The 27,415-nt window shown below is 40.4% G+C and overlaps 2 protein-coding genes across 3 annotated transcripts in view; one reads left to right on the top strand and one right to left on the bottom strand.

Moving 5' to 3' along the window:
• Window positions 1–27,415, top strand: part of Ttc29 (tetratricopeptide repeat domain 29) — a 478,601-nt gene that overhangs the window by 27,097 nt on the left and 424,089 nt on the right. The window contains exons 2-4 of the mRNA XM_070022169.1: window positions 20,209–20,322; window positions 24,374–24,440; window positions 24,838–24,883. The gene's annotated coding sequence lies outside the window, so the exon portion shown is untranslated. The remainder of the gene's footprint in view (window positions 1–20,208; window positions 20,323–24,373; window positions 24,441–24,837; window positions 24,884–27,415) is intronic.
• The window catches only part of Ednra (endothelin receptor type A), a 40,907-nt gene continuing 15,143 nt past the window's right edge, over window positions 1,652–27,415 (bottom strand). For both annotated transcript variants that reach the window (XM_070022171.1, XM_070022173.1), the window contains exons 3-8: window positions 23,723–23,850; window positions 16,461–16,659; window positions 11,549–11,701; window positions 6,192–6,325; window positions 5,656–5,764; window positions 1,652–4,068 (exon numbers count right to left, since the gene is read on the bottom strand). In XM_070022171.1, the coding sequence (XP_069878272.1) occupies window positions 3,928–4,068; window positions 5,656–5,764; window positions 6,192–6,325; window positions 11,549–11,701; window positions 16,461–16,659; window positions 23,723–23,850 (864 nt within the window). In that variant the 3' untranslated portion in view covers window positions 1,652–3,927. The remainder of the gene's footprint in view (window positions 4,069–5,655; window positions 5,765–6,191; window positions 6,326–11,548; window positions 11,702–16,460; window positions 16,660–23,722; window positions 23,851–27,415) is intronic.

Here is a 27,415-nt window from a genome sequence, read left to right as displayed (position 1 = left end):
GAAAAGCCGGAAACAAGGACCTGTGCCAATTTTTTTCTTTTGTCATACAAAGATTGGCTTTCAACTGGGCCCCAGTGGCTCATGCCAGTAATCCTAGCTACTTAGGAGACTGAGAGCTGAGGATCGCAGTTCAAAGCCAGCCTTGGCAGGAAAGTCTGTGAGAATCTTATCTCCAATTAACCAACAAAAACGGGAAGTGGCACTACAGATCAAGTGGTAGAGCACTCACCTTGAGCTGAAGAGCTCAAGCACAGTGCCCAGGCCCAGAGTTCAAGCCCCATGGCAAAAAAATAAAAATAAAGATAATTGGCTTTCTTATGCCCAAACCTAGGTGGCGAGTGTCTTCCGCACCACCAGCATCTGCTCTGCTGTTACTTAGAGCTTTACTAGTAGACAAGTCTCCAGAGGGTACTATTGGCAGAGCTTAATCTAACTAGTATGGGGGAGAAGAGCAGGCTGGGTACGTAGCTGTGTACAAGACTCTAAACTAGTGTGCAGACGAAGGAAGCAAATAAAAGAGCCAGAACAGTATAGTCCTGGGAATATTCTTAAAACAGGATCTCAGAGTTTATTGAGATGTTGCACATGAGGTGTAAGAGAACAAGAAATGACTTCAAAGGTTTTAAGTAACTCAAAGATGGAACTTCATTTAGCCATGTGGACAATGATTATGGTGACATTTGTGAGCAGTTATTGAGAGCCTCATTTTGGATATGATGCCATCAAAGGGGAGAGTCAAAGAAGCAGTAGGATGTACGTGCCAGCTTCCAGGCATCCACCTAATACATTGGTTATGGATTATCATTGCTTATTTTCCCAACTCTGCCATCTGAAATGCAAGCTGTTTTTTTTTTTTTTTTTTTTGGGGGGGGGGAGCGTCCGGTCATGGGCCTGAACTCTGGGCCTGGGCGCTGTCCCTCAGCTCTTCAGCTCAAGGCTAGCGCTCTACCACTTGAGCCACAGTGCCACTTCCAGCTTTTTTCTTTTTGCTTAAGTGGTGCTGAGGAATCGAACCCAGGGCCTCATGCATGCAAGGCAAGTGCTCTACCACTGAGCCACCTTCCCAGCCCCCATGAAATGCTAGCTGTTTTGAGACCTCCATGAACCCCTGCCTGCTTGACTCACTGCTTTCTCTTTAATGCCCGAACAATGTTTGGTGCATATAGATGCTCAGCCGGGCACTGGTGGCTCATGCCTGTAATCCTAGCTACTCAGAAGGCTGAGATCTGAGGATCACAGTTCAAAGCCAGCCCGGGCAGGAACAACCGTGAGACTCTTATCTCCAATAAACCACTAGAAAACCGGCAGTGGCGCTGTGGCTCAAGTGGTAGAACACTCGCCTTGAGCTGAAGAGTGCAGGACAGCACCCAGGCCTAGAGTTCAAGCCCCACGACTGACAAAAAAAAATCCCCCAAACAAAAAACATAGATGCTCAATAAAATGTACTGGAAGGGCCAATGAAGGAGTGAATGGGAGAGTTAATTGTACAGTACAACAAAAATAGGTTGATTGAGTGAGGATAGAATACAATTAGGAAGTATCTGGGTAAGCAGGCAAAAACATCTCTAAGGAGAGATATTGGCAACCAGAATCATGTAATGCACATTTTCTATAAAGAATTTTGGGAAAAATGAAGAGACGTTTGCAAAGCTTCTGTAAACTTTTTATTTTATTATTATGGGCCACTGCCATCTGAGGGCCTTAGCTTCTGGCTCATTTCTACAGTTACTTGGTGGAAAGATGTGGTAAAGGTAGAAATTGAAAATATCCCTACTAGTAGACCACAGTTCCTTACCAGTCTGTAACCAAAATGCATTTTGAAGCTTGTGTAGTTATTCAGAAATCTATGACTTTCTGAAATTATAAAATAAATTTTATATGAAAGAAACAAAATTACTTAAAATACAATTGTCTATACAAAATAGTGGGGACCCAAGGCTTATGTGACAGGAACGCCTCACTGTGTATCATGGCCTGATGGTAGGATGGAATCTGACTAACACAGAGAGAAATTCAAACGGCTGGGAACCTGATACATTTCACTGTGACTATGCTAAAACACAACCCAACACATTAGTTTACCTAATTTATCACCAGCAGTGTAGATGGTGAAGTTCGATAGAAAAATCAGGCAACTTATTAGGATTAGAACAATAATACTTCACAAGGTGTAATGCCTTTGGCTTTAACACAGAAAACAATAGACTGATTTGTCAAACAACCAACTTAGCAAAACACTGTGTTGCTAACCCATGGTTCTTCCCTTACATGGTGCCCCACCCACCCACCCATACTCCACTTGCTATAGTAACATAGTCCATAAAATGGAGAAACAGATTCTTGTGTGTGAAGTGATCAAGGTGGGTTATTGTGATGAACAGGCACCTAGAAGCCACTTAAGACTGTGTGCTTTGGTACAACCATAGGGCAGTATGATTAAGATTATTGAATCTATACAGTCCATTCTTCTCAGGTGTAACACACAAAAATGTACAATTGTTCACACATGCGTGCACGTGTGAGCGTGCACACACACACACATACACACTCTCACAAATAATGAAGGACTTTTTTTTCCCTTACAGTCTGTAAACATCTGGGAAAATGCCCAGCAAAGTCACGGTGGGCCCTTTGAAATGATGACCACTGGGAGTGGGTGGGGTGGGGTACGGACTTAGTTCATGCTGTCATTCCTGAGAAATGACAAATCAAAGGCTCACAGTGGGAGGAACTGCACTCACTGGTAGGATCAACTACTCTGACCACTTTAAAAGTAGATTTCATTCATGGAAAAAGGAACTACAAAAAAGCTTTACAGCTAGTTAACATTTCAGGAGAAATTAAGAGAATAAAATGGGATAATATATATTACAGAACCCAACAAAAGTTTCCACATCCTCTAAAAATATTCTTTCTCTCCTAGGTATACTTCAGACTTCTACACATTGCACTGAAAGTCTCAGACAAATTTAAATGACACGTCCAAATTTGGAACGTAGCTTTTACATAAAAGACTGGGCTTGTGGAAAAGAGAACTATTTTATCCATATATTAGTATTATTTTTGAAACAAGGTCTTGCTCGATAGCCCAGGCTGACTTTAGACTTGTGATTCTTCCTCCCTCCCCAGGGTTGGGATTACAGGCATGCATCACCCTGCTGAGACTGCAAATATTATTTTTGAATTTAACATAAAAATATGTTCAAGATTTTCTGAAAAAAAAAAACTATTAGGAAAAGAAAGTACACGTTTTAAAAAATTTCTTCAAATAGCAACTATTGAACTGCTACTGAGGATCAATCTGTGTTTTATGTGCCTGATTTTCGGTTGCAGTGTTAAAAAACAAAACAGTGACATCGGGAACATTTAACCTCATTGCTTATCTCAATATTATTTTTTGTCCTTTTTTTTTTTTTTTTACAAAATATATGTAAATTAGCTCAAACAGTTCTAGGCTATTATACAGTTAAAAAAAATACTGGCACTGAATGACATTTCAAAGAAAAGTGTCCAAAATCCATGTTATGCTTGGCCAAAAAAGAAAAATATTTGGTCTTAATTTCTCAATTCTTCTGATGACCAGTTGTTGTGGAACGCTGCATAGAACCACCATCAAAGCTGGTCATGTACTCAAAACTGTTTTCATGCAAAGGTAGCAAAAATCCTTCTGGCTTCATTGAACAGGCTCCATTCTCTCCCACTTCCTGCCATTTTTGAGTGTTTGAACATGCAGAATATATAAGCTTAAGTAAAGAAGATTCATGGATATAAGTTAGTCCACTCTGGTGAAGCACTTGTAGAATACATTGAGGGAAGTGGGACTGAGTTAAGGAAGAGGAGCTCAGAAGAGATTTCTGGAGACATAGTTGCCAGATGACAAGTCCCCTGCAGGACTTGAAGGAACATGGATCCACGTTTCTTCAATTGTTAGTTAATGCTGTCCTTGTGGCTGCTCCTCTCTGTGTTGTGATTGTTTTGGTCGTGGTTTTTCCACTGGATGCTTGTTCCATTCATGGGGACTGAGGTCATCAGGCTTTTAGATTGGTGACAGCAGCAACAGAGACACGACTAGGAGAAGGAAGAGACTGTAAATAGCCCAAGCGAGCCTTCTTGCATGTCCCCAGCCAAACACAGAAGCTGATGTCCACACACATAGTAGTGGGTAGTAATCTAGAGGATTACTAGACAGTAGAATGCTCACCAGGGCGGAGTGAGAGGTTTCTTGCTCCTCAGTTCTAATTCTATTTGCCAGGTGGAGGAGGAAGGGAAGGTGGCATTGCCAGAAGGAAACTTCTCAGCTTAGGCAGAGGTGGGTAGGGAAGGGCCTCTGGGCATGAGTCCACTCCCTGCATATGGCACTGTTTGCACCAGGGGCTTTACCTGATCCTCACTACAGCCCTGAGTAAGAGGTGTTGTTTGCCCTGCTTTATGAATGAAGGAGGATGGTGAGGCCTTGAGAGGAGAATAAGAGGAACAACTGGAACTAGAGCCCGAGACACTCTAGACTGGGCTCTTTCCCTTGGGTATATGCCTGCTGTAGGAAGACCTGTCAAAAATATGTTCAATTCTAAGAATTTGTATCTCATTTTTTCTCTTTCCCCCTAATGTGTCTAATTCAAATGTCAATAGTGAGCACACGATGTCCCCCTCAGTATGTGTGTTAGTGAATCCATTTGAGAAACAGCATTTTGTGATGTAACATTTTCAAGGTGATCTAAAAAAATAGGGCAGCTGAAACTTCCATACCATTTCCTCCCTTTGTATGATTCTTTGGTTGGTAAGTCTGTCTCCTTTTAGATGATAAATTCTGGAGGGAAGTAACTAGGCTTTCCTTTGCTATTCTATCTGTAATAATGATCAACACATCCTCAGCATTTAGTCTCAAAAGCTTCACATTTAGCACATTGAGCTCTGCTCCTCGGAGATGGTTATAGTGGTCATCTGATTTTACAGATAAGGAAACTAAGAAAGCAGAAGAGGCATCAAGCAATCCTGAGTTAGACAATTAGCCAGCGCAGAGCTGAGATGTCAGTCAATGTTGCTTGCTTCCTGATTCCATGCTTTTGACCTTGACCTCCATGCTACTCTTCCCATTAAGTCCTATGAGTCCCAGTTTGCATTCACTCCCTGCTAAAGTCATTTGAGGAACTGGAAAAGTAACACAGCAATAACATGCTGGGGTCCTCTGCAGGGTATACCTGGCTTAGCTGGAGGAAGTTTTGAAAACAGAAGAAAACTGAACTTATGGTAATAATGCCATAAGCACTTACTCTCCTTGAAGAAGCCGTTACTAACTAAATGCATGATTTGACCTCATTTAGTGAATTTTGTGGAAGGCAAAAATCAGTTTTATGTACTTAATTTTCCTGGAGCTCACCTTGGAGAATTTTTAAAAAGAAAGTACTCAACTGCCATGCAATTAAGATAATCCTTTTAGTTTTAACCTCCAAATAGGCTGTTGTCAGAATAGACATTACTTTTCTGCTCTGCTGACAACATGACACTTTTTAAGTAACAGGCTGTGATTTTCACCTCTCCGATGAAAAGGAATAGGGCTGATCAAAATAGTATTAAGATTGGAATTGGTTGTGCCTATTGATTAACTAACCTACTCATTTGGCTGTCCTTAAAAAAATGCTTACAAAGCAATCTTACCTGGAAACAATTTTTAAACTTCTTGCTCACAAAATACAGAGCGATTGGATTTATACAGGAATTCATGGTTGCCAAATTAATACCGATGTAATCCATGAGCAGCAAGAAACTAGAACAAAGGAAAATGGTGTAGAATAATCAGTTCATATTGTTTTAAAATGTGCTCAGCTGCGCTGATCCCTGGGATAAGCATTTTTCTTGCCCAGAAGTCATGTCTTATAAGGTGGCAGTTGGAATTTTGTAAAAAGGTGCCTGTTCAAGTGGCAGTTTCGGTGCTGCAGGATGGGTACAAAGAGATCAGTCAGTGCCTAGCTTAGCTGAAACCGTCGTGCACAGCCTCGGGAGGGGAAAGACAAGATTACAAACATGGCTTGCACAAATTTGGGGAATCCATTATGGGTTATGTCAGCTAAAAAAAAAATCACCTTTGCAAATTTAATTTTCCTGGCTAATCAAAATGTAAACTAGATGGGAAAACTTTGTATATGGGAAAATCAGCGAGCCCTCAATTTCCTAGTGGGTGCACGGAATCATACCTAAGCAGTTCACAGCGGTTTGTGTCCATCTCATCGTACACAGTTTTCTTCAAAATGCGGCTCAAGTGCAGAGGAAACCAGCAGAGTGCAAAAATTACAACCAGGCAGAACACAGTTTTCGCCACTTCTCGACGCTGAAGGAAAAAAAAGGAAACACAGGCACAGAGAGTTTAGATACTTAAAGTTAAAACAACTATTCAACAGGGTGAAGGGTATCTGAGGGGAAGACTGACTCAGAGAAGAACAGAATGGCCCTCTCACAAAACCTCTCTTCCTCAAGGTGTGGAGTGCCAGTCTCTCATGAAGGGGTTGTGAAGAATGCTTTAGGACAGCTGCCAGGAGGGATGCTATTTGGGGCCAGGACAGAGCTGGGAATCGCTGGACAGAGTCAACACAGTGGCTGAATTGACATGTATGTGTGGATATAGGTGACAGTAAAGGCATGGGGGGAAAGGGTTCATTAAAAAGACAATAGCTCAGTGCCTTGCATGCATGAGGCCCTGTGTTTGATTCCACAGCACCATATAAACAGAAAAAGCTGGAAGTGGCCCTGTGACTCAAGTGGTAGAGCGCTAGCCTTTAGCTGAAGAGCTGAGGGACAGTGCCCAGGCCCAGAGTTCAAGCCCCATTACTAACAACAACAACAACAAAAAGTCAATAGCAGGTAATGAAACTAGCATGCATGATGCATGGCAAGTAGAGTGACTGAAGATAGCACCCAAATGAATGGACACATGTACAAAGACATTGGGAAAGGAAAGTAGGATTGGGGAAATAGAAGAGACAAAGCATGGATGTTTTCTCTCTTGATCTTGAAAAATCTAACGTTATATAAAAATGTCCTCTTGTTTATTATTATTTATTTTGAAATGGCATCTTTCTTTGTTGCTCAGGCTAGTCTACAACTCCTGGACTCAAGTGATCCTCTTGCTTCAATTTTCCAAGCCCTGGGATTACAGTGTACGCCACCATGTCTGGCTTGATTTTTTTTTTTAAATTTCTTTCGAAATACAAGATTATAGGGTCATTATTTAATGCCACTGGGTGGAAAAACATGTTGTGAAACAACCTTGGTTTTCTTTTCTTCTTAAATCCCTTTATTAATGGCTTGTAGTGAAAAACCAAGGATGAGGGTAGAAGATTGTCGTCAATGAAGAATATAAAAACTAGTGCATGCTGACTCTGGGATGACTTCAGCGAAAGGTTTACACGTCTTTGTGTATGTTCTTTACAAGCAAAACCATAGAATTATTGTCCAGCATTCAATTGTGTGTATCAGGCTTGAGTTTAGAAGCTTTAACTAAGAATGTAAAATGTAATTGATCTGTAGCTGGGATCATTTAATGTTCATCAATTTCTTTTTTTTTTCTGCCAGTCCTAGGGCTTGAATGCAGAGCCTGGACACTATCTCTGAGCTATTTTTGTTCAAGGCTAGCACTCTACCACTTGAGCCACAGTGCTAGTTCCAGCCTTTTCTGTTTATGTGGTATTGAGGAATTGAACCCAGGTCTTCATGCATGCTAGACCAGCACTCTACCAGTAAGTCATATTCCCAGCTCAGTTAATGTCAAAATAAAATTGACTGAAAATGGGTGATGCTTGTTCAGCCTGGAAGCTTCTAACATGAAGTCCTGGAAGCCTATAGTAAGCCCACGTGGTTGGCTGAGCCATTTGAAAAGGCTCTCCTGCAATTCTCACAAATTGTTGCTCTGGCCCAAGGAACTGGGAGCTCTTTAGTCTTCCATATTTGTAGTCTAGCTAGGAGATGGAACCAGAGCGATGATGTGAGGAAAGAGAGAAAACCTTCCAGTCTGCAGAAGGCAGGGGACATTTTAAGGGGTCATTATCTGCAGAGAGACAGTTCACCCAGAAAATTACAGAGAGAAGGAATTCAGGAAGGGTCTACTTTCTCTGTATATGTTCTCTTCAATACATCTGCACATTACCATAGCAATTTGATAGTGACTTAATCTAACATCGGCTCTCACGTCCTGTTTGTCTTACTACAACTTGGAGCCCTAATTTTGTTGTGGCATCTGGGGAGACTAATTATCTCCATGGTAATATGACAGTTCTAACTAACTTAAGAAGTTGCTGTATGGGTTCTTGGGAAAGTTAACGGAAGCAGGGAAGGAGTGCTGCTTTGGCACATACACAAATGTGTTCTGCCTTTTCCCTTCTTGCTACCTAGAAACCAAGCATAAAAGTCAAGCTGCTTCTGCTGCCTCCGTGGCTGAATGATCAGCAGAGGCAGACACTGGCTTCTAAATTCCTAGGCCACTGAACTATAGCATCTGATTTTTTTTTTTTTTGCCAGTCCTGGGGGTTGACCTCAGGGCCTGGGCATTGTCTCTGAACTTCTTTTGCTCAAGGCTAGCACTCTACCACTTGTGCCACAGCACCACTTCTGGCTTTTTCCACGTGGTGTGAGGAATCGAACACAGGGCTTCATGCATGCTAGGCAAGCACTCTACCACTAAGTCACATTCACAGCTGTGAATGTTTTTTGTTGGTTGTGAGGCTTGAACTCAGGATCTGGGTGCTGTCCCTGAGCCTCTTTGTGCTCAAGGCTGGCATTCTACCACTTGAACCACAGCATCACTACTGGTTTTTGAGTGGATAATTGGAGATAAGAGTCTCACGAAGACTTTTCTGCCCAGGTTGGCTTCGAACTGCAATCCTTAGATCACAGCCTCCTGAGTAGCTAGGATTTTAGGCGTAAAACCAGCAAGCACCTGGTTAGCATCTGAATTCTTTGCAGAGGAGAACTCACTCAGAGGTCAACTCACTCTTACCTTTGGGTTTTCTCTTACCAGCATCCAAACACAATATCTAATGGATAAAACGATTGCCACTATCCTGATTAGAAACCACTAAGCCAGAAGCAAGGACAAGAGCTTTGTAAAATCCTAGAGCAGCAAGATTTCCTTCTCAATGCTGACTTTCCACAGTTCCACTCAATAGATTCCAGAAAGCCTTGCTTTACTCCCATTTAGAACTTGTAGCAAAGCTGGGCACCAGTGGTTCATGCCTGCAATCCTAGCTACTTAGGAGGCTGAGATCTGAGGATTGCGGTTCAAAGCCAGCCTGTGCAGGAAAATCTGTGAGACTCTTATCTCCAATAAATCACTCAGAAAACCAGAAGTGGTGCTGTGACTCAAGTGGTAGACACTAGCCTTTAGTTGAAGAGCTGAGGGACAGCACTCAGGCCCACAGTTCAAGCTCCACGACCAACAACAACAAAAAAAGAACTTGTAGCAAAACGAAACATTAATTACAAGGGGACCAAATCATCAGTTCTAATTTCCACTTGGTTAAATAAATCTCTGAAGCACCAGTATAATAAGAGTATTATTTGTCTTACGTACCGGTGCTTAGAGCAATCCAATAAGAAAAAGACAAGAAAATGTTCTTTAAAAACTTAAAGAAGTGCCAGGTGCTGATGACTCACACCTGTAATCCTACCTACCACGATTTGAGGATCATGGTTCAAAGCCAGCCTGGGAAGTAAAGTCCATGAGACTCTTATCTCCAATTACTCACCAGAGAACCACTTTGAGCTACAGCTCAAAGCACTAGCCTTGAGCACAAAAGCTCAGGGACAGTGCCCAGGCCTAAGTTCAAGCCCCACAGCTGATTTAAAAAAATTAAAGAGGCATGTAAATATGAAGTAGTATATTATTATTGTTCCAAATCCCAATTGCTTTCAAAGCGGGTACAATCATAGTTCAAATAGACTTAACCATGACACTAATGCAATACCAACAACAACAACAAAATAAACCCAACGTTTAAAACACTATTTTTCCCAAATCTATTCTAATTAATTTCATTTGTTGCAGGGGTGAGTTAACAATTTGTTAACATTTTTCCACCTGAAGTATTTTAAACATTCATGCCTGAACAAAGTCATACTAAAGTTTCTTAATAAATCGTCTTGCTAAATGTTAATAAAAGATAATAGCTACCATTTGTATGACACATTGGATTTTATATAGTATACACATGCACATCAATTCCTTTGATTCTCATAACAACACTGATTCATGTATTATTAAGCCCAATTTACAGATGAGGACTTGAAGTTCAGAAAAATTGGTGTACTAATTGAAGAGTTGTTGGTGAGGAATGATGCTTGTGTGTGGTAATTATAGATTTAAGAGAGACCATCATAACTCACACTGACTTCTAGTGTGGTGGGATGTTTGTATATACTTCTCTGCTGTGACCTAGAACTGTGACCTAGAACCTAGAACTCTTAGCAAATAGAACAGGTTGTGCAACACTAGCTTCCTACTAATGCATTCAAATTCCTTCTAGAATTTTGGGTCCTCCAAAAGTGAATATCTCTACATGCTTAATTCTATATGCTATCATGAATCTTACTTTAGATGTTGCTTTTTGAAATTCATCTTGTATTTCTCACTTGTCTTCCATGCCCCTCTTCCATGCCCCTCCAATTAGAAGAGCCCCCATTTTCCAAACATATGTCCCCTGTCCTCTTCTTCATCAAATACAATTTACCCTCCAAGGCATGGTTCAATTTCCCTCATTCATGAACAGTTTCTCCATGACTTTATCTCATGTACCACCTGGCTTTCTATAGTACAGGCTACTTGGAATGTATTTCTGCTCTCTAATTGTTTTGTGCTTGCATTCCAACAAGTAGATGGCAAAGCTTGTAAGGGAAGAAACTCACAAGCTTCATTCTGCTCTGGCATAGTTCCAAGCCCAGTGCAATGCAGACATATATGTATGCACATGCGCTCAATGTACTCTTGGCACAATCACCAAATAGTTGCCTTCTCTCTGTGTCCAGCCCTCTTGACTATTTCACAGGCAAGTTCGCTATCTCACAGAAAAACATAACACTACAACTATAAAGAAAGCAGTTACAAGACAATATTTTTGTTTTTAGGAAACCAGGTTAAATGTGCTATGCACAGTATGGTCATGGAATGTATTTTTAGCACAGGAATGTATTTTTAGAACTGCATTGTTAGGCAATTTTGCCATTGTGCAAAAGTATACTTCGTTTTTATAGCTTACTCCATACTAGGCTATATGAGATAGCCTGGTGCACCTAAGCTTCAAACCTGTACAGATGTTTCTTTTTTTTTCTGTACAGATGTTTCTTTACCTATACTATAGGCAACTATAACACAATGGTGTTTGTGTGCGTGTAAATATAATTAAGCATAGGAAAAGTTCAGTAAAATAAATCCTAGGCAATGAAACATTTACAGTATATGTGTATATGTGGTTGGACAAAAGCTGTTAGGAAACAAATCGATTCATATGCCAGCCTGAGGACTTCTAGGAGCCATGGTCAGGTTTCCTCATTGTAACCAATGTACCTGTTTGAGATGTTCGCTGAGGGCAATCCTCAGGCTGCCGTTCCTTCTATTCAACATCTCACACGTCATGAGGGTGTAGAAGATCGCAGTGCACACCAAAGGCATGCAGAAGTAAAACCCAAAGAGCCACCAGTCCTTCACATCTTGGTAGAACTGTCCAGTGAAGAAAAAGGACAAAGGAATATAAATTAATTATAGACCACTCTGGTCACTTCAAAATCTCTGTATCTACAGATGTATTTTTTAAATTCATGTTCTGTGCTGGGAATAAAGACCTCAGGGTTGTGCTAAAAAATGTGACTCTTTTTCCCTCTAGTTCTGGAGCTTGAACTCGGGCCTGAGTGTCGTCCATGAGCTTTTTTTGCACAAGGCTAGTGTTCTACCACATGACTCACAGCTCCACTTCCAGCTTTTTGTTAATAAGCTAGAGATAACAGTCTCACAGACCTTCCTGTCTGGATTGGCTTTGAACCCTGATCCTCAAATCTCAGCCTCCTAAGTAGCCAGGATTACAGACATGAGCCACTGGTGCCTGGTAAAATGTGATTTTTTTTTAAAACTTAGAATTTTTAGAAATTATTCTGGCTTGCTAATAGCACATAAAGAAACTGCATATGAAAAACATTATCAGGACAAAGATACTTTTTGTAAGCTGAAGTTGACTTCAGTTACACAATGGAAGAACCCTAATCAATAAAAAGCATTCTTTTCTGAGGCTAATAAAACATAATTTGAGACATGTTTGTCAACATTTTGCCAGAGCTTTGTTGACTTTTGATGATTGTGGTTAATATGAATATTTTGTGAGGTAGCCTTGAAGGTTCTGAGTGGCTATTCTATGTAGCTGTGGCTAACAAGAGTTAACCCTTTGCCTGGTATGCCTGCAGTGTGACCCCAAAGCCAGCAAGTGGAAGCCTTCAATAACTCTCCTCGCCTTTCTTTACTTCCCACCTGGAAACTATTGAAGCAGCTTATCTGCAGGCCAACTTAGCATCATCTCACTGTAGGCAGGACTTTGTAAATAACAAGATGGTTAAGATTTACGTTGTTTTTTTTTTTTTTTTTTTTTTTGCCAGTCCTGGGGCTTGAACTCAGGGCCTTGGCACTGTCCCTGAGCTTCTTTTGCTCAATGTTAGTACTCTACCATTTGAGCCACAGCGCCGATTCCGGCCTCTTCTATCTATGTGGGACTAAGGAATCAAACTCAGGGCTTCATGCATGCTAAGCCACATTCCCAGCCTCAGATTTATGTCTTTATAAAGGAGAAAACTTAAAAGTTGGAAAATGATATCTTTATCTTTTTTTTTTCCTGGTCCAGGGGTTTGAACTCTGGGCCTGGGTGTTGTCGCTGAACTTCTTTCTGCTCAAGGTAAGCGCTCTACCACTTGAGCCACAGTGCCATTTCCATCTTTTTTGAGTAGTTTATTGGAAATAAGAGTCTCACGGAGTTTCCTGCCCAGGCTGGCTTCAAACCACGATCCTCAGATACCAGCCTCCTGAGTAGCTAGGATTATAGGCATGAGGCAATGATGCTGGGTAATATCGTCATTCTTATTTCCATTAAATTAATACCAATCTGAGAGTTATACTTCTTTAATATGTCTCCAGATTATTCATCTGCTAAAAAATAATACAGCCTCCTGTGACATCCAAATTCTGCCCCTTTCACCCACAAAAGTTGGCTGCTCTGTGAAAAACTGGATGATTTCTGAATATAGAAAGTAGCTCAGTGGGCTACACCTACAGTTTGTCTATTAAAATAATGACTCCCAAGCCAGGGGGCTGGTGGCTCACACTCTAATCATAGCACTCAGGAGGCTGAGATCTGAAGATTGCTGCTTGATACCAGCCCTTGACTCTTTTTTTTGGGGGGGGGTCTGGTCATGGGGCCTGAACTCTGGGCCTGGGCACTGTCCCTCAGTTCTTCAGCTCAAGGCTAGCGCTCTACCACTTGAGCCACAGCGCCACTTCCAGCTTTTTTCTTTTTGCTTATGTGGTGCTGAGGAATCGAACCCAGGGCCTCGAGCATGCAAGGCAAGCGCTCTACCACTGAGCCACCTTCCCAGCCCCACCAGCCCTTGACTCTTATCTCCAGTTAACCAGCAAAAAAGCTGGAAGTCAATATGTGGCTCAAGTGGTAGAGAGCCAACTTTGAGCAAAAAAGCCAAGAGAGTCTGAGGCCTTGAGTATAAGCTTCAATATCAGCATACACAGAAAAACAATGGTTTCTGAAGACTAGAAGTTCAGTGAAAGGATTCTGCCTATTTGTGTTGTCACAGACCCCTTTTGGAAGTCTGACAGTCCATTCTAAGAAAAATACTGTCATATGATAAAACCAAATATTATTTAATTGTAATGGAAGTCAATTACATTGAATGTAGCCAATTACAATGGAATGTGGCTATCAAAAATAAAATTAAAATAATGTATATGTTTACCAACAAACTAAACAGAAGACATGGTGGCTCTAATAACTGCCAAAATGTTGAAGCAGTATGAGCACACATTTTATGATTACAAAAGTCTATTTCTACAAGTGGGAAAGCCATGGTACTCTTAAATACTATTGTGGTTTGTTGCCTACATTCATAATTGAAGGAAATGATAGATTTCACTTAGAAGCTAGAGGAAAATCAACATAGTTTCTTTCCCATCCCCCACCCCCTCAGGTTATGTTCAAACTCCCAGAAAAGTTAGGTTATTGAAATCTGCTTATACAGATATTTTCCTACTCTCACCACCCCAAGCGCACACTGCAGGATTTTAGTTTTGAGCTTAAAAAAGCATCAAAGGACTCCTCCTTTGTTCTGAAGTGAAGGGCAACCCCTTTCTTTCCTTGGGAGCTCCCCCACTGGCCCCCTTTCCCTATTTCTGATTTGTTGTCTCTCTTCCCCATGCATTTCAGTTGAGTACAAATGACCCACAAGCAGCTGCAGAGTCTGGAAGCTGACCCTGAGGGCTGGATGGAGTCCTTGCCCCCATGACAGAGGCCTGTTGAGAAAAAGGTCATAGGTTTCTTTTGAACTGGTACCATCAGCAAGAGATTGGAAAGGCCTCAGGTCAGTGTAGAGCACAGATTGACTCTAGGGTAGAGTTGAGGAAGGAAGAATTGAAGAAAGAGGGGGAAATTAGAAGACAGAATGAAGCTTTAGACTTTGATCTAACTCTGAGGCATTGCTGGTTCAACTCAGACCCTTCACTGCAAGCCTGCCTGCATAGTTGCTGAAAATGGATACAGAAGACCCAGGCTGAATGAAATAACCCATTTTATTTTGTCCAGCCCAAATGATTAGTACGTGCCGATCTTGTGTTGATTAGCATGTTTTCCTCTGGAATACCTAGACTCCCGTTCACACTGCCTGCATTCTAATAATCTGTTACTGTCTGGTGTATTGTTAGGAAGACTGACCTAATTAAAAATGGATAAATAGAAGAGTTCAGCTTCAAGGTTGCCAGGTGGGCTGTTGTCATGAGCACTTTTAATTTAAAACAAGAATTCCTGAGCTGGATAGCTGGTCATAGATAAGATCACTAATGTGGTGAATTCTCTACTTTAGGAAAGAATACCTGGAGATTTCTGTAAGTGTTAGAAGTGGAATCTGAGCTGCATGCTGCTTACATCAAAGCACTAAAGCTGATTTAAGAGCCCTGGTTACTCTAGTAGTTCTCTCTCAGACCCGTGTAAGTAGTTTTGCAAAGGAAGCATGCATTGTAACCGTGTAGCCCAAACACTCAGACATGGGCTTGTGCTTAAGAGAGAAACATTGATGTGGTCAGGTTAACCGAAGAACACCTGAATTTGTTAAACTAAAATACCTTTTGAAATGTTCTGAAATTCTGTATTTTTTGCATATCAGACCTACACTCTACCCTTTGACTCAGTAAATCCACCTGTAAAAAAAATAAGAGGGAACCAGGAGCTGGTGTCTCATGCCCATAATCCTAGCTACTCAGGGGCTGTGATTTGAGGATCAAGATTTAAAGCCATCCAGGACAGAAAAGTTTATGAGACTCTTATCTCCAGTTAACCACCAAAACATTGGATCTGTGGCTTAAATGGTAGGACACTATTCTTGAGCACAAAAGCTTAAGGACAACACCGAGGACTTGAGTTCAAGCCCTAGTATATACATATACTTATCCCCTTCATCCTCCCCCCTCCACCCCTACCCCGGGCCCTGACAAACACACATACATGATATATTTCCCTAAGAAGCATGAAATAAGCATTTGCATTTTAGTAGATGGAATTTCTTATGCTGTGTTCCTTATTATAGAAATAAATAGGATTCTGTACACATACACCTTGTGCCTTTCTTTGGTAAATGAACTTTAGAATTCTTTTTTTTTTTTCTTGTCAGTTGTGGGCTTGAACTCAGGGCCTGGGCGCTGTCCTAGAGCTTTTCTGCTCAAAGTTAGCACTACCACTTGAGCCATAGCACCACTTCTGGTTTTCTGGTGGTTAAATAGAGATAAGAGCCTCATGGACTTTCCTGCCTTGGGCTAGCTTTGAACAGCAATACTCAAATCTCAGCCCCCACTGAGTAGTTAAAATTACAGCTGTGAGCCACCAGCGTCCTGCTGAGCTTTAGAATCTTAATTGTGCTATGAGACAAGATTAGGAGGCAAAATTGTTCTATTCAGGAACTAAACACTGGCTTAACATCTCCTTTTCATGAAACTGTATAATGTCTGAACTGACAGAGTATAGCACCCCTCCCTCCACAGGGGAGATATTAGTACATTTTTAAGATGATGGAGAACCAATATGTCCTCCTCTCCTCTCCACCTCTACTCTCCTCTCCTCTCCTCTCCCCAGTTAATTACTTATAAAGTTTGGTCAAGCTTTATATTTAATTATCTTTAATTTAATACGTCTAGTAAATTTAGTGAATTGTAAGACTCCCAGCACCTCCATGAACTTGGATGTGGCATTGAGCATACAGGTTTTGTGCTGTTCACCCCTGTATTCAAAGGGGACCATGACAAAGCCGATTGCTTCAGGGATGGCCAGGATAAAGGAAAGGATCCAAATAGAGACGATTTCGATAGCAGTAATCAAGGGAATTCCGATTCCTTGAACTCGACTCCAGGAGGCGACTGCTCTGTACCTGCAAAAAGAAGATCGAAAAGATGAGGTGATAACATCAAGTCTTTAGGATATTTTAAACTTATTTTAACTGAATATAAGTTATCATTCTAGAATGCTCCTTCCTTTGGCCAATGACCAACCATAGCCTTTTTAGGAATTTTTGGTGAGTCTTGAGTCTTGAGTGAGGGCCATGATGAGTTCCATTACTTCAGAATCCAATTTCCAGACAGGCCTGAGTCTAAGATCTGTATTTGAGATTTAGAGAAATCTTGAGAGAGTCAGACTGTGTCAACAGCAGAGAGATATGCCTGGGTGTTTTAACTGGATGGTGGAAAGTGTAGTAAGAATTGCTAGTACTTGTTATACTAACAAAAATAGCCATATTTATCCCTCTTTATCCATGAAGTAGCTTTAGATATCCTTGAGTAAACAGTGACCTTAGATCCATCTTCCACAATCAAGATCTCATTGCCATGTGTTCATAGTGGGTGGCATTGTAGTCAATATATTTCTGGTAAATATCAAAGGATGACTGACTCATTATAGTTCTGTTCTAGAGTGTATAAAACGGAGTTAAAAAATACCTTGGTTACTAATCTTTAGGGGTTACAATCTAACAAAAAAAGATCATATAGAGTATAGGATATAAATGTCAATTAAAAACTGATGTTAAAAATTATGTCTTATGTTTTAGCAGTTAATATGGTAGATTTAATGTTATATGTATTCTACAGCTAACATTTAAATAGAATAAACACACACACACACACACACACACACACACACACACACACACAAGATAGTAAGATAAGGATTTTCCCCCATCAGTTTTACCTGTCTTTAAACTAGTATTATTTTCAATGATTATTAGTGCCATAATAAGCCTTTGAAGGCGGTCACAGCTGAATTAAAAATTATACTTTAAAATTGATTTGTTTTTTTAAAATTCAATATTTTTATGGTAGTCACAATTAAATGTCACTTCAAAAGGAAGTGTGGTTTAGAAACTTGGTGCTCTTTGACCTGATGTGATGGTCTGATGCTAAATGCTTTCAGACATACTATTAAGAAAAGGTTTGGGACATGGCATGGTTTTGTGGCTTCATTCTTGAAATTTTTGTTGCTGTTGTAATGGAAAGGAAACCTTTTCTTTTTATAGCTTTTAGTAGATAGTGCCAGGAGACTATAAAACAGACCAAAGCATTAGAGACAGGTGCTTTTGTATTTTCAAGACATGCAACTTACTGTAGAAGATTACTCACAAAAACCAAGGAAATGTACAAGCTACCTAGGCCATCAGGAAGAGCCCTTACCCTTTATATTCAACTGTTAAAATCCGTCCACATAGTATAGCTGGGAAAACACAACTCTTAGTTTTAGGTATATATAACTCAATTTTCTGGAGAAACATTTTGCACAACCTTTTTGGGGTAAACAAGATCTGTGTACAATAAGTCTCTAGAGAAAGTCCAGGTGTGTTCAGAATGGAATAAAATACAGGCATGCAAATAGATCAAGAAAATCCCTTTTATAATACAGTCTAGATTGCATTGAAGAATTTATGGATTTTTTGGTAGTAAGATACAAATCCTGGTTTATTTTGCTTTTCATCTCTATTTGTTTTGCCTTGTTGCCTTATTGAACGGGTAGGCCTGATGTCCAGTGAAAGCTCAAGTTCCAGAATGGACATGGGCCATCTGTATCTCAAGACTGCCAGCTAAGTTGTAGCTGTTACTTCCTCCCTTTCTTAAGCTCAATTAGGTGATTTTAATAAACACTTCACTTCGTCTTAAAATAATAAAGCCCAGCTTCTTAGCCAGGATTTGGGGCAGAAGGTGGTTTAAGTAGGGAAATGGGATCAGTGAGATCTTAGGATAAATACATTCACAAACAAGCTTCATTTTATAATGTGCTTTAAGTTCCCAGAACATGACACACTGCTGTGGTTTTGATCATATTTCCAAAAGGCCATATGTGTTAAAGGCTTGGTTGCCAGCACTTTCACACTTGCTGGGTGGTGGTGGAACCTTTAAGAGGTGGAGACTTATGGGAAGAAGTCAGGTCAAGCGAGGTCTTGCCCTTGCAAGGGAATGCGAGATACTGGCTACTCCTTCCCTCTGTTTTCCCTCTCACCGTGGTATGCTGCCTCCCCAGACCCAAAGACCAAGATCTGACCAGGGTCAGAAACCTCTAAATCTGTGAGCCAGAACTAACCTTTCCTCCCCAGAAGTTTAATACCTCAAGGATTTTGTGACAGTGATGGAAAATTAATCACCACAGAACCCACTCATAAAAACAAAACCTGAGGATGGGGAGACAAGAGGGCTGGTGTGGGGCCACACCCTGCTTGGTCTTCAGTTAGGGTCAGGGCTCTGGTGGGCAGACTCCCAGGAAAGTATTTTCTCATTGCATTACCTTTACCTTATCATTCTACATGCCAGAATGAAAGGAAACATGGTGTTTTATTTATGTGAAGACGTTTGTCACCAGTAGATTTTTACAATGTGGAGGCACTTTATGCATGTATACTGAAGGTATGGACTGAGTCATTATGTTCAAAACATTTTATGATTATACAGACTTAAAAACATTGTAAAAATAGAACTTCAATCCCAGAGACATCATATTAACTAAATCTATTTTTATTTTTCTCATTCTTTGCCATTGCTGTTCTCAAAGGCAGAGTTTGAAAACATACTATAATTACATCAGTTCCAACTTTATGCTTTGCTCTGTTTATATAAGAAAATGATTGCCCGTGTGTCTACATAGACATGACACTTATCAATTTAATGGCATAGGATTATACAATATTTGCTGAAATCTTTCTCCTAGGTTGGCACCATTTCTAGTGTTTCATGGTCGTGAATGACAAAATGCTTGAATATATGGATTTATTTCCTTTTTATGAGTGGTGTTCTGGATGAATTATCCTAATGGAATGGGGGTTGTTGAATCAGGGGAATGAGAAAGTGGCTCAAATACTTTTCTTATCTTTTGAGACATAGGTCTAGTTATGTTGCCCAGAAGCAGCCTCAAACTTGAGATCCTCCTTCCTTAGCTTTGCAGATTGTGGGATTACAGGCATGAGTCATCACACCTTGCTTAAGCACCTTAAAAAAGTTTTTAACAAGTAAGTGTCTTTTGGAAAGTGCTTGCCATCCTTGGAATGTGTTTATTTTCTCCAATTTTGCCACTTCTGTAAGGTAAAGGAGCATTGCTACCCATCTTGGAGAGTGACCATTCTCCAGGTTGTTTATGATTTATATCTCTTACATGACAAACAGATTGCCACAGGCGGGTTAGAGGCAAACTACTAGCAGAAACCAGGTAGAATAGGTTAAAAGAGACCTACGAGTGCATCTATGCAATTTTAGCTTGCCCTGGCTCATCTGACAATGGATCCTCATTAGATGGATGCCATGCTGCCATGTGGTCAGCCTGTCGCCAGCAATGGCAGGTTCCACGCTGCAGCTCCAGCCTTCTGGAGTAGAGTGTCCAGGGCCCTGAAGCTCTGCAAGAGGAAGATGAACTCTTCTGAGCTAACACTTCTGCTGTCCCTTGCCAGGGTGCCAGACGTGTGCTCTGTGGACCCGGGAGACAGGCTCAGCACCAGCTGAAATCTACTACCCACCTCTAGTTGGAATGACAAGAACTGCCCGTATTCCTGATCTATAACATGGTGAGATATGATAAAATCATATTTTAAATGGCTGAGTTTGGAGTAGCTGGTAATTGGAGAGAAATGGGGTAGCAATATTCACCAGTGGCCTGATCTTGACAGTCACAGAAGATGAGATGAGTGACAGGGAACAGACCCCAAATAAGATCCCAAGCTGCCCTAGCAGACCCCTCTCTCCTCTCCTTGGGTTCAGCCCCATCTTGGGTCTGTATGCTGGTTAAGCAGCATTTAAAAGCCATATCACCAGGAGAATAAGAAGAAAACAAGCCCAAGTCTAAGTAAAACAAGGTTTTTCAGAAAATCATCTTCATGCTAACTTGAGTGATGACAATGTTTGAAAACATCATCGAGATCACTAAGTGATTATTTGAAATGATGGGTTGGAGAGCTGACACCAGCTTTTCAATTTGAGGCATCAAACAAACCTGCTTTATGAATGGGTCTTTGCAACTTCTCCAAGTACCTATTTAAACATCACTCTAGAAGATTGTTAAAGGAGTTTTATCTTTTTATAGCCTTTCTCACTAGTCACCTTTTAACTATAAGTGGGATTTGCACCTACAGTTGTTCATGTCTGACCTACACCATCATCTCCTATTTTAAACAGGACTGAAACTTTACAAAGAACAATACCTCATAGCCTTCCTCCTCCTGCTCTTCTTCTTCCCTACCCCAAACTCAAAATAACACATATGTCATGCAAAAAAACCTATCTTAATAGCTCATCATTCATATTTTCCTGGGAAAAGTTCATTCATTTTAATGCCTCAGCATTAAAAACTTATTTTGACCCTGTAAGCAGGGTTGAAATTTGTGCCTTTTTCTGAAATTCCTTCTCTTATTCAGAAGAGACTAAGAATGTAAGATTAAAGATTTTAAAAAGTTCAATTCAAGGAGAAATTAGTAAAAAGGTTAACCCTGACAAGTCACAGTTGAGCAATGAAAGGTCTTTCTTTCTGGTAAAAACCCTATGTTTTCTCTTACTCTTTTGTTTATCTCAGGCTGATCAAAGACTGGTAGTGAGAAAGCTGGGACTTTTCTTTGATCTTTCAATGTTCTGTAATCACAGAGTGATTGATGAAGTAATAAAGAAATTCAACAGAGCTCGAATGTTTTCTCCCATTTGTCCCCCCAAAATATGGTGTCTCATTTCCAAAATGAGAGACAATTATCCTACTTAAAATATCATTGAAAATCATGGCAACTCTTTGGGTTCATAATTTGATTCAGCTCAGATAGTGAAAGTGGAGTTTCACATGCTGCAAATTGTTTTGTGACAGGCTCCCATTTCTTTCTTTTTTACTGCTTATTTTATTAAAAATGGTATTTTAGTAGACGACAAGACAACCAAACAGAGTTTATTATGAAGGAACAATTTCATGGAGTAGTGCTGTTTTTGTAGGAGTGGAATTTTAAAAAACGATCATCTCCTTGGTCTAAAAGTCAGACTATATCACTATCTTAGTGATAATTCTTGGCATTTTTTCCATTTTCTGAATGAAGAATGACTCACATTGAATTTGTACATAGAGGACTGAAGTTATGGAACATGCAGTTCAGTTTTCTTCACACATGAGATCAGGGAGGAGACATTACACTGGAGATTAGAGTCTATAGCCTAAGTCTCCTTGCCTGTGACTGTATCTGGTTGAGTCTCAGCAGAAAGGCCCTCTGAGATTCTCCAAAGGCAAATTGAGGCAGGGCAAGCACGAGCCTCTGACAGGCATGGCAGAATTTTCCTTTATTACTTTATTAACTTGTTTTTAAAAATTTAGGAATGTTTTTAAAATTTTAGGAATGTTCAGTCTGAATTTTAGGAATTTCATCCCTTGAGATATAATTGTGTTCACAATGTCTTACTTCAGAAGGTCTTTCTACTTAAGAGATCGCATAGAGGGGCTGGGAAGTTGGCTCAGTGGTAGAGCGCTTGCCTTGCATGCCTGAGGCCCTGGGTTCGATTCCTCAGCACCACATAAGCAAAAAGAAAAAAGCTGGAAGTGGCGCTGTGGCTCAAGTGGTAGAGCGCTAGCCTTGAGCTGAAGAGCTGAGGGACAGCGCCTAGGCCCAGAGTTCAGGCCTCACAACCGGACCAAAAAAAAAAGAGATCACACAGATACTAGTTTATTTCCTTGTACTGCTTTGTAACTCAGTTTCTTCATAGATAAGTACAGTAGTGAAGAACAGAGACTACCTACATTTGATGAGTGATTCTAACATTCTGTAATCATGTGGCTTGATTAGTCTTTTCTAAATCAAATTTCCCCAACTGTAAAGTGGAGATAACTGTAGCACATATCACAGGTAATTTCTGGAAAATATTTTTAACCTGTCTCAGCGCTCTGAGTAGCTAAGATTACAGATGTGAATCCCTGACACCTGACTTAGGCTTTTTTATTCCTATAGTCATGAGACTGAGGTTCTGGGATAAAGTGATTATCAGTGGTATGAACTCAGCAAAAAATAAAAGCTTTTCTAAATTGTATGTAAGGTCATTAACAGGACATTGTATACCAATTGTGTAACATTATATTAAACATAAAAGAGCACTATAGAATGGGTCATAAAGTTCCTACTTTCATCCTTTATACTAATTACTGCTGTGAAAATTAGCAGGTGAAGGAGATACTGTCTAGAAGTTCACAGAACTGTGAGAATTCTGGAAAGCCTTAGCCATACTTGCTGAATTTCTCAGAATTGGATAAAGGTTATTACTGTTGTTGCCTTCTATATAAATTATGAAACATTATAAACATTGGAAAAACTATGGAGAATATAACAACATTGTATAATTACTACTTTGTTCAAGCATTATAACTGATAAATACAGAGTTTGCATATACTTGGATCAACAAGTTTGATTATATCTAATGTCATTATGTCATTGAACATACACACACATACACACACACACACACACACACACACACACACACACACACACACACACACGTCCCTGAGCTTTTTTGCTCGGGGCTAGTGCTCTATCACTTGAGCCACAGCTCCACTTCCAGCTTTTTGGTAGCTTTTAACTGAAGATAAGAATCTCAAGGACTTCCCTAGCTTTGAATCACAAGCCTCAGATCTCAGCTTCCTGAGTAACTAGGATTACAGGCATGACCCATAGGCACCGGGATCACTGGATTTTTATTTATTTATTTTGTCTTAAAGATGCTAACTGCCAATTATTGGCCCAAAGGCTGTAGGTATGTACTGCCGGTACCCAAGACAACTGATGATCAGCAATTGAGTGAAGAATTCTACACAGTAGAGACAAAACTGACAGTGTTTTAATTCACTTGAAACTAGTTAACAATTATTGCAGGCACAGACTCTCTTCACTTGTCCTTTTGTAAAAGATGCCTTTCTAGACACTCAAATGACAAAAAGGCAAAACCCATACCTGTCGACGCTGAGCGCACAGAGATTGAGGACGGTGATCCCCACTGATGACTTCTGAAGGAAGGGGAACAGCTTGCAGAGGAACACACCGAAGTCATTGTGGTCAAAAGGCCAGCGCCCAGCCAGCAGCTGGAGGAGGCAGGGGAGGAAGAAATGGCAGAGCTGATGTGAAATGCATAATTTTACTTAGTTCTAGTTACAAAGCACAACTTCTGAATTTTAGTTTCCTCCATGCTTTCCAGATAGCATGGTACCAATAGAGTATTACTGGCATTGTTTTTTTCTTTCCTGCTTTATGGATTCAGCAGTTTTTGGTCTGGAAAGATATGGAGAATATAATGTTACATATAATAATGATTTATGTATTAATTAGTAACGATGCCAAATATAGGCAGAATGCCCTAATATATATATATATATATATATATATATATATATATATAATATGCTCATAATATATTTTTATTTTATAACATCAGGTCTATATGATAATATAATTATATTTAACACAGAAGACACATTGTACATATACACATATACTGTGTATCAAATGTATGTTGTATAGTTTAGGCAGTGTATATATACCGCATCAGTGCAAGTCTTACCTGTTACTGTGGGTGAGCCCCTTACCTACTTTGAATCTCTATTTCAGTGTTAAAGGACCTGCTACCAAGGGGTGTCACATGATTTCAGAAGTTCATTTGGGAGATGCAAAGCAGGTCAGTGAAAATGCAAAAATTCTCTGCAAACTGAACATGTTCCATACAAATGCTACTTTGTAGTCCTAAACTAAAAATGTACCAAATATGTACAACTTACTAAAAATGATACTATAAGATAATATCACCCTTCTTTATCTACTCCAGATGTTAATATCCTCTTCTACTTAATTACTTTTGTTATTATGGCATCTTAAATGGCACAAATAAAACTAGTGGCACATTTTCCTTTGTGCTATTTTTCCTTCCACCTCCTCTAGTCAGGTTGTAAAATTCTCTTCCTTTCATTTCACTCTTCTTAGACAGGAATGGGGGCATTTATGAGTACAGTGTATGTAATAGATGAAAACCTCAAAGTTAATACAATGTTCCCTTCCATCAACCTGAATCATTGCAGGTTCACTTGGACTGGACACGACTGACCAGGCACCAGTCCTCAAAAAGTGAGTTTCTGATGTTTTCTTTCTTTCTGGCTGGTATATAGGAGTTGGTACATAGTCGAATCAGTAGTGAAGGAAAACATCTTCCAGTGGTAACAGACTGAGATGATTATAAAGCCTGGGATGCTCAGGGCAGGCCTTTTAATGAGCACATGCTCTCTGGCTTTTGCAAATCAAATCAGATATTATAAAAGAAATTACTCTGCATGACTGAGAATATTCCTTGCTGTTCCATTAGTCTTTAATTGCTTCAGGATTGCGGCAGAGCTTTCATGAAAATGTAATAAAAACTGGCTTCCATGCCATCAATATGCTTTTCCTTTGTCAGACTCTTCCTGCCTTCTGACCAGCCCAAGAATTTGAAGTCTGTGATAGGTAGGGCACAACAATGGCCCCCAAAGTGCACTGGACTAGCCCTGCATGCCCTCTGTGACCTGGTTGGAGGGGGGGTAGAGTAGAGAAGCCTTCCTTTTAATTAAAACCAGTGACTTGGCCTGGTATGCCCCTGAAGCCTGACTCCTTGGACTGACCTGCATCTGAGCTCCACCATCTTCCTGACCCTATGACCTCAGCATTCTGGTTAACCTCTCTGCTTCTCAGTGACCCACCCCCACCTAAAAAGGCTACAGCTTTGCTGGCTGCCTCAGAAAATGGCTATGGACATCAGAAGGGACAATCCATGAAAAGGGCTTAGCAGAGAGAGGGATCTGGAAACGTGAGCCAAACCCATGGATGGCCACACGTATCAGCTTCTACTCTTTTTTGGTCCCATTTCTCTAATAGTGTTCATTTTCTGTTACTGTGACGAAAGAGTTGACAAAACAAACTTATAAGGAGGAGAGGCTCACTTGGGGGTCTTGGTTGCAGAGGTTTTGGTTTGTGGTTTGCTTGGCCCATTGCCTTTCAGTCTGTGGCTCAGTAGAGCGTCATGGTGGGGAGTGTGGCAGAGTAAAGCTACTCACCTCATGGTGACTTGGAAGCAAAGAGAGAGGAAGAGGAAATGCCAGAGTCCCACAGCATCCAAGTCCACAGTGATCTAACTTACTCCCACCAGCCTCTATCTGACTTTCTGATAGCACCACAGGGTGGATTTTGGGGGGACATATAAGCTCCTATGGCATATGGTACAGGAGGCTCATCCAGGCCTCGTGAATGCAAAGGACTCCATTCCCAAGGAGTTCATGGACTGCTGTAGATCCAACAGAAGCTTGAAGCTGTGTTCTGTGGGAGCTCTCGTCAGGAGGCCATGTGAGCTCGCAGCCAGGAACCTGGTGTGACTTAGACATGTTAATTGTGCCACCGTGAAAATTTCAGGTAAAAGAATGGCTGTATGCCCAGCGGTGAGTGGGAATATTAATAGACACAGTGCACTGGGAAGAGGGCATAGTTCACAGAGCACCATCATTCCTTAAGAGCTAGGAGAGCTGCTTCCTGTTCCTGTTTCTCAAGAGGTTGTTGCTGTTACTTGCTACCCACATCTTTCACTATTGAATATTCAGTGGTTTTGGTTTTTTTTGCAGAGGCCTTAATTTTCTGGAATCTGAAATACATAGATGTTAATAACAACCAGGTGGGGGTTGGAAAAAAAGAGAAAATACTTTTAAGGCCAGAGCTCCAGACCCATAAAGTTTTCTTCCTTAGAGGAAAAGATGTGGGCTTCTCCTCCTCCAGAATCTCAGAGGTCTGAAGGATGGAAATCAACTTAGAAGTAAAGGACTAGAACCTTCTACGTATGTTGCATGCACAAGGCCAAAGGATCACTGAACAGATAAATACAATTTTAAAGCAGGAGAATTAGATATCCTCATATAAAAAGCAAATAATTTAGTGTCCCATGTATGTGCCAGTACGTAAAGGTTTAGTTCATAATGAAAAGAATAATATTTATGTTGCAAAGAAAGAAACCTGGCTTTGTCCCGGATGGAGAAAAGATTTCACATGCATGTTGTGAAAGAAGCACCACATTTGCTGGAACAAAGTGGGAGGAGAAATAATTATAGAAAATGAGTGCTCTAACACATAATGGAAAAAAATTATAGTTTACTTAATCATCAGTGTCTGTGATGGGATGTTCTAGTACTTCTTTAAAGCAAACAAGCAGGCAAAGCCAAAGCAGAATAAAACAAAACAAATGGGCAGATTTCCCCACATGTAGATTTGAGAAGTCATCACCCAAAACTTACCAGAGATGATGGCAGTGGCAAATAGGGAAAAAATGGGGCAACTCAAAGGTGCATGTGAAAACATACAGCTTATGCATTGACTTAAAGTGTGAATTCCTAACAATTGAGTGCTTTGTTGTCAAGCATTTTGAGTGTTTACAATTACTCTGTGTGTGATGGAAACAATAAATGCATAAAGGCATGGTATGCAGCATTAAGAAAATGATACCTTGTGTGTTTTTAGAAGAAAAAGAGCATGAGAGATTGTAGTGATACTTTTAATATTCAGTAACAGAACTTCAAACAAAACATCTAACAGCAGCTCTTTCCCTGTCAAAACTCTCTGAGCTGCAGGGTGCTGGTGGCTCAAACC

Source organism: Dipodomys merriami, unplaced genomic scaffold, assembly GCF_024711535.1.
Source record: "Dipodomys merriami isolate MVZ:Mamm:240054 unplaced genomic scaffold, mDipMer1.0.p SCAF_15, whole genome shotgun sequence".
Classification (NCBI taxonomy): Eukaryota; Metazoa; Chordata; class Mammalia; order Rodentia; family Heteromyidae; genus Dipodomys; species Dipodomys merriami.
The sequence above is the reverse complement of the archived record's forward strand: the minus strand, read 5'-3'. Positions and strand labels throughout refer to the sequence as shown.